At 43.3% G+C, this 16,405-nt stretch overlaps 1 protein-coding gene across 3 annotated transcripts in view; it reads right to left on the bottom strand.

The window, feature by feature from the left end:
- Positions 1 to 16,405, bottom strand: part of septin9b (septin 9b) — a 64,043-nt gene that overhangs the window by 32,768 nt on the left and 14,870 nt on the right. For 2 of the 3 annotated variants that reach the window (XM_030093643.1, XM_030093642.1), the window contains exon 2: positions 4,398 to 5,081. In XM_030093643.1, coding sequence (XP_029949503.1) covers positions 4,398 to 5,081 — 684 coding nt within the window. Of the gene's footprint in view, positions 1 to 4,397; positions 5,082 to 13,040; positions 13,115 to 16,405 lie in introns of those variants that run through there. The other variant, XM_030093641.1, reaches the window with a different exon arrangement.

The following is a 16,405-nucleotide window of genomic DNA, read 5'->3' as shown; positions in this document are numbered from 1 at the left end:
TCTGAACTTTGAAAGACGGACGTAACAGACAAGAGGCTTACTGACTGAAAGTGAGCAAACGGCACATTATTTGGCAGCTCAGTTAAAGACACAGAGGGGAAACAATCTGTGCTTCAGTGCACGAGTGTTACTGAAAGGCCTAATTTCACTTTCAAACTTTACTGCATAATTCTTCAAGTAGATTCACTTCAAGCTGAAAGAACGAATTCCAACTCAAATCCAACAACTTTGCCTAATTAGTTTTGTCTTTATCAAAAGTTTGCTTAAATTTGGAGAAAGAAAAACTGCACATATAAAGCAATTCTGTTTATTCAAACTTAGGTCTTTCAGTTTCATTTTGAGAAACAGCAATGCCTGAGGCTTTATCATTCACAAATGATGACATTTAAGAGTGATGACACGCAGGTCCAAGTGTTAGGTGATGTTTCCCAAAGGCAAATGTCAAAAATTCCTCCTACATTCAGTCTCTGTAGCAGAGGCACACCTGTGCTGGGAGCTTGAAGGGGATTTTAACACATCAAAAACATGTGGCATGTCACACAGATTGTTCATGAATGTATTAAAAAGCCTCCATAATTGTTCAGACGCCATAAACATCAGTTTGGAACCCAGCAACTGTTCCTTTTTGTTCTCGATGAGCAATAGTTAAGTAAAATCTGTGTCTCTCCCCCCTCGTTACTCGGGGTAATTAGCCGACAGGTCGCGCTGAGTAATGGTCTGGGATCAGTCCAGAGTAATTACACTGGGAAAGGATTGACCTCGGATATTCCTCGCCGCCTGGGGGTTTATATGCCGCGTGCTTGTGTAGGTGTGCTGATGAGCCGCAACAAAAACAAGACTAAAATGAAGAACGCGTGTGTGTGTGTGTGCGTGCCCCAGTTTGACCCATGGACAGGCGGAGAGAAATCACCCTCCGCCCTCTGCGAGCCTCTCTCCTCCTCGTTCATAAGGTCAGCCCAGATAAAGACAAATGGCTTCATTTGATCTTTCCCACGTCATGACGACACCTCAATTATGAAAATAAATGTGGTGCAATTTAATGTGTTTACTCAGGCAACATCGGGGCGTGTTTTAGTTCAGTATCAAGCGACTGTTCTGCTGAGCATTGAGGACAAATCTTTTTGTTTTCTTTATCGTCACCATGGGAAGATGAGGCAGAACGTGGGAGAACCACTCACAAACAAACAGCTATAACTTGGCTATCAATCCCTCTAATTCATGCTTTCATTGAGGTGGCAGGAAGAACAGATAATTCTTTTTCTGATGTTCGGAGTACATTTCTCTCTCTCATAATCAAGCCCTAAAGGAGTTAATAAAAGAGGTTAGAGGCTATGACTCCAGTGATAACCCCCCATTCTCCTCACCCCAGTGATAACAACGCTATTTGTAACTAAACAAACTGTCTCCTGACCTCAATGTCAGATTTCTGTAAAGAGCGCATTCCATTCGACTGCTTCAAGAGGACCGTTTCATTCCACTCCTCAAGCCATCGCAGTCAAAAGCACACACACTCTTAAATAATCCTTATTCTTCTGTTGCAATGTTTCAACATGAAAATGAGCTGGAAGTCAAGTTTCCTCAGTCTGAAAAATGATAAGAAACGCTCTTTTCTTCACCACAGGTGGTCTAAGCGTTCCTGTCTGGAGTTGTTTGATCGAGACTTATTCTGCAGTCTTTGATGGGTTGATGAGCGGCAGGCCTGTCTGTCAAGATAATGTCTCCGTCCAGACACCAGATACCGATCACAGTGGCACAAATTGTCTCTCCGCTGAAGTGGTGGTGAAGTTTCATGTCATGTTTCTCGACGGTACTTCAGCCTTCATTGCAGCATCAGTCTGAATAACGCTGCCGTCTTCATGCAGTTAAAATGTGATTATGTGATCTTTGATGACTATTTTCTCTCATATGACTTATTTCCTTATTAGCAATCTGCTGACCGCTGCAGCTCGGCCCACACTGATGTGTGGCCGCAGCTCTTCTCTCGCTGACCTTTTCCACAAACATCCTGGCGTATCTGGCTCTCTGTGATGCTTCAGATCAAAGCAGTAGGGGGATTATTGGCGGGGAAGCTGACCGCCTCACATCACATGACCCCTGAGAGAGGAAGCGCCGCGCCGCGAGGTCACGCCGAAAGGGAAACAATCACACCGACAGAACAAGGAAGGAAGCCCGGCGAGCTCGCCGTGTGTTCGTGCGCACACGGATGATGTGTGATGCCATTTCCTTTCTGGAAAAACTGAATGGGCAGGAAAAGAGCTCTGATTTAACCCGTTAGGACCCGGAGCAACACGTACACGGCTCTCCCGCCCACGTACACCAGAGGCATACACATATCCTATGGAGGCATACATATGTCCTTACAAAAAAAACAAACAAAAAAAAAAGCCTAAAAACATCTATAAATGGACCAGCACAGCAAAACACGCCACGCTTTAATTATACCTTGAGCTTAAGCAGCAGGCAGGTTACTGTAATGTTTTAAAGCGTGACAGCAGGGGTTGATATAAAAGTCTTTCTGCGGCTGCTGCAGCTCCTCTGAGCGTGAGCTAGAGCAGAGCAGGGTGGGCCCTCCGCCGCCGCCGGGCCCTCCAGGCAGGTCACCCTTCATTTAAACCCCTATTAGGGCCTCCGTCCCGGTGGACAAATAAGTGGCTACAACCCCCATAACGTTGAGGAAAAGCGTGTAAAGCTCTCAGGGCAGACACAGGGAAGAGATTTATGATCATACGCAGTGAAAACACCGTAGGCATGACATAACGGGCCGCGGCGCTGGAACACAGACGCAGACACTGGGACTTTGTTCAAAATCTGACAACAAACCGAGGAAATGACAAAGGCCAGGGTTTCTTTTTTTAAAGCTGGTCTAAAACAGGGCCAAAGAACATCAAATTGCCAAAACCAACAGAAAAGAATCCAGCTAACAAGACAGTTTCTAATGCTTTTTTAAGCTCGAAGCTGCTTGATTAAGTACATGAATCAAGGCTGAATTGGGTTTTAAACACCTCTAAGACCAAAGAACACACACTGGACTGCAGGAGGAAGCGTGAGTGTGGAACGAGTAAGTCCTTCAAATTCTCTAGTGTAGGAATTTCTCCTGGTCAGCAAAACAGCAGAAACTCCATGAGAAAAAAGGAGAGGAGGCTGCAGCTCCTGACTCCGCCCTCACCTGCGCCGTACAGGCTGTTCGCTCCCACCCAAAACAAGCCAAAAAAAAATCACTCCGGAGAGTGGTGGAAGCAGAGGAACTCACTGACTGCCCACTGCTAGCACTGAACACTCCAACAACACACTATCTCAAAAGAGAAAACCTATGGAAAATGATCGAGACCCACCTCTGTGGATTTCCTGCGTTTTCCTGACATCTGTGAAAACTGCTTGATATGATGTCCATCCATAAATTTATAAAATTATAACTTGATCATACTGATCATGTTCGTTGAATTTATAGCTTGAATTTACAACTTTTCCCCAAGCTCACTCAAATGCATCAATCAATATCATGTGATAATTGGAAAAAATATTCTCAAAATATGCGGCCGTTATTCAGTCAAACTGCAGAACATGACATCTTATCCTCCCATTCAGTGTTGCAGATTTACAACAAAAGCAACACTAATTACGGTTTTAGATCCATGCAGAAGTTCACAACTAAACCGCGAGGCTCCAATGCAGCATCAGGAAGAGACAGACGACCACAAATACTGACGGACCGTCTGCTGTTCCTACACACTCCAAGGACACGCCGACTTGTATTACTGACTGATGTATAGACATCAGATTACAGCAACAAGCTGCTTCTCTTTCTCTTGTTTTCTTCTGCTTTTCTTCAGGAAAGATCTGATAGTCGGCCTGCTATCAAGAAGTCACATCAGGTAATGAAAAAATACTGCCTATGAGAAGAAGAAATGTACTTTAATTCGGATTAAAATACATTTTAAGACATCTCCAAGACAACTTGATGAACTACTGCAGGAGTTCTTACTTCCATAATAAGCTGGTGTATTAAATGAGTGAACCAAAGCAGCTCTTGGCTAAAAAAAAAAGCATGAATTAGGGAACGAAAATAAATGAAAAATTGTTCAATTCAATTAGTTTGTGAAACAGCATGCAACCAGAAAGGAAGAAAAAACCTTCACAGAACAAAACTGCAGGAAGGAGTAAAGTAGCACAAAGACAAGAGAGCTAATCAGGCGAAGCAGAAACTATTTTCACCATTTCTTGATGAATGAGCTCCCACTCATCAAATAAATAAAACACTCACTCAAATAAGGAAAATCTCATTCAGCAGGAAATTCCGCCACATTAATGCCAAACACAACAATCGGAGTTCGACCGGTTCACAGTGCGTTTGTGCAGCTGGTTAGGTTAATCTGTTGAGTTTCAAATAAGAGCCTTACTGTCAGGGTTGGGGGATTTGCGCCCGTGGCTGGGCGAGGCGCAGCGGAAGGTGGTGACGATGGTGTTGTGATGCGGGTTGGGGTGGTGCGGGTGGTGCACCGCCGGGTGGTGGCCGTTGTTTTCCGGAGGAGCTCTGGATATGGTGATCTCGGGTTTACGGATGTCCCCGGGACTCGGGGGCTCGAACTTGCGGGCGTGGTTCTGCTCCGGGGCTCGGCCGGTGCCGTTGTTGTTGATGTTCCCCTCGTTGCGGCGGATCACCGGGGAGTCGGTGGGAGTCTTGGCGAAGGTGACCTCCCTCTTGTGGCTCATCTCGGGGGTCTTGGAGTGCCCCAGCACCTCGGGACGTTTCAGGGCGCTGTTGCTGACGAAGCGCATGGAGGCGGGGCTGGTGATGTTGTCCACCTGCTTGCTGGAGGACGAGATGTCGATGGACAGCTCCGAGCGCCGGGACACCGGCTCGGGGGTCTTGGAGCCGCCGCCGCCCATGATGGAGCGGGGCTGGGTGTAGTTGAGGTTGTTGTTGTTGGTGGTGGCGGCCTGGGCCGCGGTGCCCAGGTCGCGGTAGTAGATGCTGGTGGGAGACATGGCGTTGCGGTGAGGGGAGCTGGTGGACCGACGGGAGCCGGGCGACGAGTGCGATGAAGTGTCGACGTCCTCCACCTCAAAGGACCTCTTCAGGGCTGCAGGGAGTAAACAGAGGAGACGTCAGTCACTCTGGAAACATTTACCTTATGTTTGACTTCTAAAATGTTAATTATCGATCAGCAACCAATAAATAGCTATATTGTACTAAACTGTAGACCCCAGTTATATACATGTTTATACATATAAATATAAGAACATGCATAAGTGAAACTTCAAACTTGATCTGACCACTTTTCAATATCCATTAATTCAGTTTTAACAATTATTTACAATATATTAACTGTTTATTTGACAGAACAGAACAAGTGACCTTCATTATTCTGCATTATTGTTGATAATCAATCAACTGAACTACACTAAATACCTATTTTGATGCAATGGCAAAAACATTTAGTCTTTATAATGAGAATTATATGTCTGGGATGAATAAAATAAACATGAAAATGTGTTTTTTCACCTGGGTTTTCAAAACTACAGTACTACTGTGTTTAAAATATCACTGAGTATTTTATTTCTGGCAGAAACAAAAGAGACGTAACCACTTCATGAGGTAGTTTAACCCAGATTCACTGAAAAAGTGAGGAGCTGTGCTATAATTAATATGGCAGAAAAGGAGAGACCTCAATCTGGGCCACAAATGTGCAGTCATGCTGTAGCATTACTCATCCTCTTTAAAAGCACTGAGACACTTTCCACCAAAGCAAAAAATAGCACAATATATTAAAAGCACATTGAGTTGCTTTTCCAATTTAGTTCACCAAAAAAAGTTCATCTTTCCCTTATAAACAATGTTTATGGGTCAAGATGGCGTTTTACAGCAAGTGGGAACAATTCCATAAAGAATTTAATAAAAGGTCACCCCAATTAATTGAGCAGTATAAAAAGTTAATTGTTTTTGTAAATAAAACCAAACACTGTGAACCGTTTCAAAGTCGCCGGTGAGATTTGAGGCCCGGGGAGCAGTAGGAACTATTTTAGTGGCACACGAAAGAAACCGCCAATCAAGCCTCACCTATCCGATTTCTTTACATCCTCAATCACCCCAATCACTCAAGTGCTCGGCATGTTTAGGTTGATTAATGCATTGTTTCGTCACAGTCTGGATACTGTGTGAGTGTGTGGTACACTGCGGCAAACGTTTCAGATTGAAGCTTTTCACAACGTGCAGTGGAGTGGAGCGCTGAGCACATCGACCGAGGCTCCTCCTCGCTCCTTCAGGTTAGTTGTTACGTGGCCTAATAGCTGCACTGTCTCCCCCCCCCCCCCCCCCCCCCCCCCCCCCCCCCCCCCCCCCCCCCCAGGGATGAGTGCAACTGGCTGAAAGTCAAGTTGAATCTGACTCTCAGGGTGAAGTTGCTGTGCCAAGCCAGTGGCCAGGAGCCGGCATCGTGATGACACCCGAGTTGGACTAGTCGGCTCACGCACGCCCTGAAGAGCATCTCTCCGCTCCCCCAGCGGAGAACACAGCACGGATTGTTTGATCTCTTCATGTGTGCCGTAGCTTTTAAGCAGCTACTTGTAGTTTTGCTGAAATTGTTTGTTTTTTCTTCACAGTAACGTTTAGGGAGGGGGGCAGGTCCCGGGCCCCTCCCCAGAGCCCTCTGTGTCAAACCAAAAGCCTGTTAGGGGATGTTGAGCTCAACACAATTGGATCAAAGCTGTCTCCCCCCACAAACACACACGAGCGCCTGCTCAGCTGATCTAATTTAGTCCCAGAAGATGCCTTTTTCCAGTATGGTGGATATTTGATCAAATTTGGCCTCTCCTCATTCTGTTTTTGCGTTAGTCAGACGCACAAGGGCATTCTCATTGACCTTTAGAAGGCATTGAACTGATGGAGTACTTTTGAGCCGCGGCTGAGTCGCGTTATCCAGATCTTCAAGCATGCTTGTGTGGAACATTTCACATCGTTACAGTTTGCAATGAATGTCAATGAGCTCACAGCACAGAGCAGCACTCGGTCGAAAAGAAATGAATCCTTCGTATTTTTCAGCAAAGCAGCCAGTCTGGGATCTTTACAGCTCGAACAAACAGATCACAGATCAAAAATATCAACATTGCGTTGATTGAATAATCAGTTATTATTGTGCACGTGACCAAAAACAGCCATTTTCAATTAATAACTTTAAAGGTGTGCGATCATCTGTCTGTTTGTACTGTAATGTGTCAACAGGAAGCTGGGATCGGCTCCAGCCCTGAGTTTTGTCAAGCTGGATGAATGGATGGGAAAACGTTTTTGATCTGGTCTCTTTAAAAAGAAACTCGTGAGCCAAAACAGTGTTGGCATTACTGCTCTAGTTAGTTATAAACCTTCTGTATTATGTGTGAGAAGCACAAAACAACTTCTGAAAACCACACAAAAGGTCCAAATGTTAAACAAAAAAAACAAGAGCACAGCCACTGTGAAACCATTTAAGAGGTTTTTTTCTCACAATTATTTTCTGTTCTCAAGCTCGGATGAGAAAGAAGAACGTATTTCCCAATCAGGCGCCACTCAACAGCTTTAAAAAATGATTCTCTTTGACAGATGTATTTATGTGAAATAAACACACATAGAAAATAATAAACCCGCAATTTGTATGTTGATGCACAAACCGGCGCAACATGAACTGTGTCCTCTGCACCCCTGCTTCGCTCTCTTGTGTTTTATGAGGCCAACGCTGCGTCTGCTTTCAACTCTGGCCAAAAAATAAGTCGGCCAAAATCTGCCTGCAGATTTCAGAGGAAAGTGAGAGGATGTGATAAAAGCTTTATCATACTGAGAAGCGCGAGAGCCAGAACCTTTGGAAGCCTCGTGTTCGCTAACAACTTCTGACACTTTCTGTAGGTTTTAGTTAAAATTTGGAGAGGCTCCGAATGGGAGAAGAAAAGCTGAAAGGGCATCCGGGTCCACGCTCGCAGAACAAGAGAGACGAACCAAGATGTTGTTGCCAGTGACCTGTTAAGTGATCACAGATTAGGATTTCAGTTCTTGGCTGCTTTGTGATGATCCGCCTCCAGGCACGGGACTGCAGCGAAGGATTTGAGTGCTCTGCTCTCAGGTTGTCTGTATTTAGAGGGCGTGCAGCCAAGTGTGCACGATTTGAGAGCAGAAGGGAATCTTGGAATCTTCCTGTGCTTTAATTTTGTCCGGAAACGCAGAGAAAAGGGGAACTTTTACGGCTTTTCTCATTTAAATGACCAGACAATGATTCTTCTTCTTTTACTTTCTATAGTGTCAGACTTTCACATGTGGTCATTAGAAAAAAAAAACAAATAATATTATTTGTGTGAATATTCTAACTACAGTATCACGGGGCACTGGGGCCGGTATATGTGTAGCACTGACAGATGGATGAAGGAGTATCATTCCCAATGAAGCAGCATTCCCAGACTATGAGATAGAACGAGAGGTCCGGCAGACCTCAGAGGAACCTCATTAACGGCCGCCAGAAGCCTCCCGACGTCCCTCCGCCACCTTCCCCCGGCGTGCAGCAGGGGACAATATCGCTCAAGTTTACTGGCGTTCAAACGCAAAGACGTTTTCAGCTGTTGGCAGAAGTCTGCCCTAATGCGGGCCAGGCGTTCGGCCACGTTGCTTCTGTATCATCTGTGTCATCTCTGAAAGCGGCGAACACAAGCGCTCAGGCTCGTCCCCGTCCAGACGCACTCGTCAAGGGACCGTCGGGGATCTGAGGGAGAATAAATGGAACCGACTGGAAGAGAATGAAAGAGACAGAGAGGCAGAACCGACACAGTGAGGCCAAACAGAGCCGTCACTTGTGTCTGACAGCAGTCCAAGCAAAAGCAATACTTCGATCAATACAAGAAGTCAAAATAAAAAAAAGCTAAGGTTGTACTATTTGTTTTTAATAAAAAAAACCCTCTAATTACTAAATTTCACAATTTTTAGGGGTGAATGGCTCATATATATATATATATATATATATATATATATATATATATATATATTTATATATATATATATATATATATATATATATATATAAACTTTTTTTTGCAATAATGCAAGTATAACACCCAGAGAGGACTTTAGATTTCATTTATAACAGAAAAAAAGCTAGAAATCACAAAAAGCAAAGCCAATGAAATTTAGGATGAAAGGATAAAGACTTTACTGTGATGTCAGGAAACGTGGCGTAAAAAAAAAAAAAAAATCTATCAACAACTCTAAAAGTCTTCAAATAAACAACTTCTTCCACCTTATTCTCCCTGCTATTTGTTTTACTATTTTTAACCCACAATCAACAAAGCTCAGTACTCACAGCTTTGTCTGCAGTGAATTAGTCAGCGAGACAGTCATTTCATTTATCATTGTTCATGTCGATTTAACACATGTAAATTTTATATCTTATTTCATGGCACATCAGTTTGAGCTAATATTGTAAATTCTTCAATTAATTCGTGAAAACAATACAATTGTAAGCCCTATACTTGTAGTATCACAACGTAATACCAACTTATCTGCTTTTCTAATAAACAGAACTGGCAAGGAATCAGACAGTTACAGTCAGTACTGTATTCTAATTTTGCTCTAAGCCTTTTATAATTGATCTTTAACACTTCTGACAAATGTATGACACGGATGTGCTTCTGCAAAGTGACCGGGTAACATCTCTGAACTGCTAAATGCCTTCCAGTGCTAAACGGAAGCAAAGTGACTTACATTAACAGAAAAGTGTGTTGGCAGCAAATTTACACCTCAACTCAGAACGCACTTGTCATTTTCACTGAAAAAAAGGCTTGTTTCAAATAAAAGCCTCTTGTGTTTTACACTGACGTAAATATAAAGGATCAAACGTATTTGAAAGAGGGTCACCTTTAATCTGACTCTTGCAAACTTTCAGTAATGTAATTATCTTGACAAGCGTATAAATCATAGATCTGTAGGTCAACACTGCATATGAAAACAGTGGATATTGTTAGAATACTTTGCCAGTATTCTAATTAATGAAGGATGTCTTCCACTGTACATAACCTTGAACTCATAATTGGGTTTCGTAATTCAAGCCTCAGGCAATAAGTCAAGTGATCAAGACAGTTAGTCTCTGTCAAACACCGGTTATTTAAAAGCCATTTTATACACCGAGGACTCTGTCTGATGCCGGCGGCCGCAGAACACGAGTAGACGCGGTCGGACGAGGAAAAACAAGAGCAAACCTCCCAGCTGACAAGACAAGGCCAAACAACCAACGGTAGGATTTCGCTCAGTGAGACGGAACCTTCACGCTCCGCTGTCAAACACGCTCTTCCTCCAGCTGCCCGCCGACGGTGTCGGGTTTTCCAACACTGACCGGCAGCAGCACGGCTCGCCGTGTCTGATTTACTGACTGGCTCCCTTCTGGTCTGGAAAATGGTCTATATGGCCAGAAAAACGGATTTCAAGGAGTGTTTGTAGGTGTTTGGCTTAGTGTGATAAGATGATGGGGAATAATGTTGAAAGATAGTTAAATTACTGGTCTGATCAAGCCGATATTTGCAACTTTGACCGTCCACTGATTAAGCATCATCCACACGGACGATGCAGCTCCTCCTCAAGCTCATCGTTTGGACACGAGGCTGAAAACAGGAGTGCAGAGGAGAGGCGGCTGTCAGATAGAAAGAATAAACCTGTGATTAATTTTTAGCTTGGCGACCTCGAAGCAGAAAAGAAATTCTTCAGACTAAGCACTTTTTAATGTATGAATCACACACACTCACTAAAAATACATGTCTCAGCATTAAAAACAGGGAACATCTTCTCTGAGGAAGACTGCCGAGAGAGACGCAGCGGCGGAGAGTTGTCCGCTCTGCACGATGCGTGCATGCATCTTCATTTCCATGAGTTTGTCAGGTGGTTTGTCAGTGACAAAAACAAAACGTTCAGTCAAAGGGGTGAGCTGGTCAGAGAAATGCACAGAGAAATGCTTCCTGTGACGTGGCCTAACACATCTTGGCAGCGACTCACATACCAACTGTGCTCCAATACATCTGCCTGAGCACAAACAGGACCTCAGAGGACTATTAACAATGTGTTGTATTTACACATAATCCACCCAGACAAGCCTGCTAACGTACTGGCTCAGTTCAGTTCAACCTGGCAACTGCAGAAAGAGTCGGTGCTGTAATCTACAAATCCTCTGCTCCAAAGTTTCCTCCTCTGAGTGAAATACTGCGGTGTAGTGGAAATTATAATGATCTGAGGGAAAACGAGGATTTACTCAGTGAGGGATTTTCAGTGCATCTCTCAGAACGGTTGTTTCTTCTTAAATAGACAATATATTCATATATATTCAATAATCTGAATAATATTATACATGCAAAATGAACATTGCAACTTGCACTTGCTTCTATTGTACATTAAGTATGATGCAGCTGGAAAAACGCACTGGTGTTAGTGATATTATGAAAGGTGTGAAGCAGAAATGTCAATCATTTTCACAATTCTCATCAATTCTAGGAACCCTGCCTCTACCTCAGTGTTCACCACTCCAGCAGATTGACCCCATGTTGATTTTAAAGCAATGGGAAGAAGAAGGGAAGTTATCGAATGTGGTCGGTTGTCCAGTAAAGGGCAAACAAAGTTCATGTAACCTCTGCTTGTTCTTATTCTACCCCTCCCCTATCATGATTATTGGACAATTAGACCAATAATCAGCTTATCCTATCAGCACCATGTGGCATCCTCTACACCCGATCTAATCGCTCCACTTCCTGTTAATGCTACAAACGCTGAGAAATCCAACAGTAGACTGGATAAAACACGTAACGTTGATTTATTTTAACCTTTTAACTTTCACCCATAGAGAGTCAACTAACTTCAATTAACTTAACTCACCCACTGAGCATATTTAGTGCCACAGTAATTGAACCTTTTTTAAATTTATGACATATTTTTGTTGATGCCTGCATGGATGCTGAAGAGCTTTAGCCAGTGTGTTGTATTTATCATCAAATACATCAGACATACAAACCAAAATGAGACCTTATATAAAAAAACCTCCAGAAATCAGGGTTGGCTGTTTGGCTGTGGAGTGTATTCATATGTAGCTTGTTCAAAATGTGATTTCCAGCAGCAAATAGCAAGAAGGAGTTTATTTTTGTGGAAATGTTTATGCATTGTCGTTGACCAAGTGGAATGTAACCGCTAATAAATTCATATTAAAGTGATAAAACCACAAAGAACATTTAATATTCCTTTAATATTCCCCAAACTGAGTAATGTCAGACGAATGAACACAGAGGAAACATTTGAGGCAGCTTACGAGGTTCCCAGCTGTACACAGTGATTTGAGGAGGCAGAAATGATGTGGCTTGATTTCGATCTCCATGTAAATTATTGTGAAATTGGACAGAAATTGCATGACTGACTGAGCTGTTTGACCACGAACAGAAGTATTCCTGAACGCGACGTCGCTGGCGGTGCGTGACAGTCGGCGTCAGAGAGCAGCTGGAGGGGAACAGGAAGGACAAACGCGAGGAAGGAAGAGAGACAGAACGGCAGAGTAAAACGAGGACAAAGGGAATTGCTGCCAGTCGCACACAGAGTTGACAAACAAAAGAAGAGCCCCAGTTGTGAGGGGGTTGGACAGATGTTAGCTCTTATGCGGAGGTTTCCACTGTCTGCATTTTAATGTTTTCAGCCGAGGGCTTTCCGGTGCCGCGGCGGCGTGGTGTCAGTGCAGCGTTTGTCTCTGTTATTGAGGTAACCTGGGCCTAATCAATAACAGGCCGAATGCTACAGGAGACGTGGACGAACACATGGCCACCACCTTGTTTTCAACAGAGTAGCAAGCAGACACACACCCACACCAGCACGCCTGCTCATAAAAACACACGTAAGCTGCAATATGCATGCGCACAAAAAAAAAAAGCGCATTCACACTGAGTGCAAAAATATCGGTTGTTATTAAAACCATCTGCAGGCAAAACATGGTTGACACGTGTTACTGCTTACAGTAAACTGTCAGCATGAAGACAGGGAGTGCGAGAAAAGCAGAAAATAGAATACAAACCTTCAAAATCAGAAATAATCCCCTCCAAGTGTGGGTTTACTCCAGATTCTGACATTTTTCTTTTTTTCAAGGCAAGGAGCTTCACAAAATGCCCTTCTATCTGCTTTCAGCTGCAGCGGGGTGCAGTGGCTGAATCCTCAGCAAACTCAAAAATAGATCCAACGAGTTCGAGGCCTCAATTTTCTCCTGAAGGAGCGAGTCGGGCTCTGACTTCCCACCGACTTTTCTATATTGCTGGATTCAGACTTCAGAGGGAGTGAGAAGGCGAGCCTCCTCCCTTCCAGCCTCCTCCCTGTGGACAGAAACACACACCCACCTTCCCAATGCCCTGTAGGAGTGTGTTCCCCCTGCCCCCCACACACACCCCTGTACGTACACATACACACATCCATGGAGACGAACGAATGCTGTCAAACCCCTGAGACCCTTTTGTAACCAAAGTCTGATTTCCTCATTCAAAGTTGGCAAAGTAGCATCGGACAGTCACTTTAATCACGTTAACTCGCGATCAGATAAGATGCTGCGCTGCTTTGGGGCTGCTTTGCTTAACGGGCCTCACTCTGCTGCGAGAGGAGAGTTCGAGTGGGATACAGAGGCTTCGCTTTCCAGTAAACAACCTCGACAAACCAGCTGGCATGTTAATTAAAGTGCAGTCGCTGCTGCAAGGAGCTGCTTTCCTGTGACATGAAAATCTGAAGGACTCCACTGTGGAAAAAAATGGACTTCAGGCAAATGCAACCGAGCCTGAGAGCCTCTGTGAAAGTGTCATCAGGAAGACCACTGAACTTGTTGGACAATTCTAACTGTAATCAGGAAATTCAGTGTTCCTCATTTCAGGGAAAGTTGCTCGCTGAAGCTGCTGAGCTCAGTTGAGTTACTGATCTTCACAGTGACAAGGAAACACTGTTGAAAAGGCGTTGATAAAGAAACCCAAACTGCTGAAATATTAAACTTCCCTGTGTGGTTCTTCAACCACTTCCAACTTGTCCTTTGGGCTAGAAAGTTTGTTATCCATCAATCTACTGCACAAACAATGCAGCGGTGATGTTATCTGTGTAATTGCTGATTGGTCATGAGTGAGTAGCTTGGAACTACTTCCACTTAGGAGCCAGAAATGACTTCAAATGAGATCCGAGATGACAACCCCAGATAGTGGGGCAAAGCCGAGCAACAATCAGCACTCAGAGGAAACCTAATCTGGCATTTCCACTTCCACGTAATCATGACATTATCAGGCATCGGATGTCAAAAATCACACCCGGTGTTTCCCCCTCAGCCGAGGCGACAAAGCACAAAGCATTGTCTGGCATCAAGTAGCTGAAGTAAAACCCAGAGTGAATGAAAAGCTTCATTCTGAGGTGCACTAATACGATGCCAAGCCCACCTGCTGGCCCCTAACCCTAACACCTGAAGGGTCGGCGGCAATAGAGAACAACACTGTGCATTTGTCGTCTGTGCAGTTTCTCATTACTCCGTACAACAGAGGTGTTTGTGGACGAAGAACAGAGCCTGGCAAAGACAGTGGTGTGTGTGTGTATCTAATCCTTCAATCCAGAAATTAACGGATTGTTATATCTCTGCATATTGCGAATAAAAGCGTTAAGTTCCTCTTAAAGTTATATTCAAAGAATATATTATCATATAATATAAGAACCATTGTTTACACCTATAAACTGCATGACACAATGCTCTGTAGTAGTAGTGAAGCAACACACTGTGTGCAATACACACCTCTCTCAGCTAGTGTGTATTCATCTAAACATACAAACACACTCTTGACTGGCTGTGACTCGAAGCTGGAGGCAGGAAGAGGGGAAAGTTCCAAAATATGAGGACAACCATGTATACAATGTGTGTTTACGCCGTAAACTTATTTGACTTTGAGACGGTGTGTATGTGTACTCATGTGGTCACTCGGCAGTTACTCCAGTGTGTGTGTGTGTGTGTGTGTGTGTGTGTGTGTGTTTCAAAGCTCTATGTGTTTACCCAGAGGCGTTTGCTCGTAGGATACAATGTTTCACAGAGAACACTAACCTCTGCTAGAATTCAGTTTGTTTTATTTTCACTTCTGTGCGAACCATTTAGAAATGTGGCGTTTCTCAAGTAATGTATTGTTTCCATGAGGGAGAGAAGAATCACATTTCATGATATATGGCAGATTTCTCTCTGTGGGGCTTTGTTTGGCACATTGTAACTTGAGGTCATTCAATAATTTCTTCTTTGTTACACTTTTCCTGTAAGATTGATGCATTATTGAGTTTATTGGTTGCAATTTTTTTCCACTTTAACTATTTAGGAAATGAGAACATCAGAAAACATGCATGAATCGATGATCAATCAATACATTGAAAGCAAACACATTCAAACTTTAAATGACCACTGTGAAAAATTGCTTTCAAACTTTCTAATATGTTGTTTAGAAATCTACTGAGAGTAAGAGAAGCAAAACCAAAAGGATGGATGGTAATAAAGTTAAAAAAAAAAAAATGTAAAGCCAAAAATGGCCACATTCAGAGAATACTACGGAGGCAATGCCAATCTCAATCTTTAGCTCAACTGTTTATTTGGTCTTTTAACGAATGCCATCAAATTACAGTTGTTGGTTTCACAGGAATGAAGAAGATCCCAGCTATGGTCATTTGCCTAATAAAGGGTTAAAAAGAGATTTCGGAGATACCTCAGGAATGGGCTTTATTGCTTGGTCAGTTTCACCCACACTGGCATTCAGGGAATAAATAAATAAATAAACAAACAAACAAACAAACACAACAACAGTTAATAGTGGGAAGTTGCATAAACCGGACATCTCATTTGAGTCTAATGCTCCGATTCTTCTAAATATTCCAATGTGTGGTTGTGGTTCTGTAGTTTATTTAAATTACACCCTTTAAAGCGAATCTGCAGCAAGATGGGCAAAATTGTGCTTCTGGCTGTTTGGGGAATAAACTTGTTTAATGCATTGTCCAAAAAATGTATTCAATAAAACACAACTCAGGGAAATAAGAGAAGGTGACGTCTGGCTAAAAGAATCGAGGGAGCGCTGGAGCAGACTGAGTTCAATCAAAGTCACTCAATGTGCATGTTCTCATTAAAATGACAGCTCTTTGGTGAAGCTGTTAACCATAGCCTCTTTCATTAGGAATGTTTTTATATTGAAAAAACCGCAGATACTTCAAGCTGCTGGCAATGATGCTGCAGTGGTTATAAGATTTGGACGTTAGTTACAGTGAAAGAGATTGATCTTTAAATCCCAACAGCCACGCTGCCGTACAGCTATAGGGAGTCTCTGCTGTATGTTGTCCAAGCCTTAGAAATCAAAGCATTGAATAAAAGTGTGTGGATAATTCATCCAAATAGAAAAAAAA

This window comes from Salarias fasciatus, chromosome 6 (genome assembly GCF_902148845.1).
Source record: "Salarias fasciatus chromosome 6, fSalaFa1.1, whole genome shotgun sequence".
NCBI classification, from domain to species: Eukaryota; Metazoa; Chordata; class Actinopteri; order Blenniiformes; family Blenniidae; genus Salarias; species Salarias fasciatus.
Note: the sequence above shows the minus strand (reverse complement) of the source record. Positions and strands in the feature narration are given on the sequence as shown.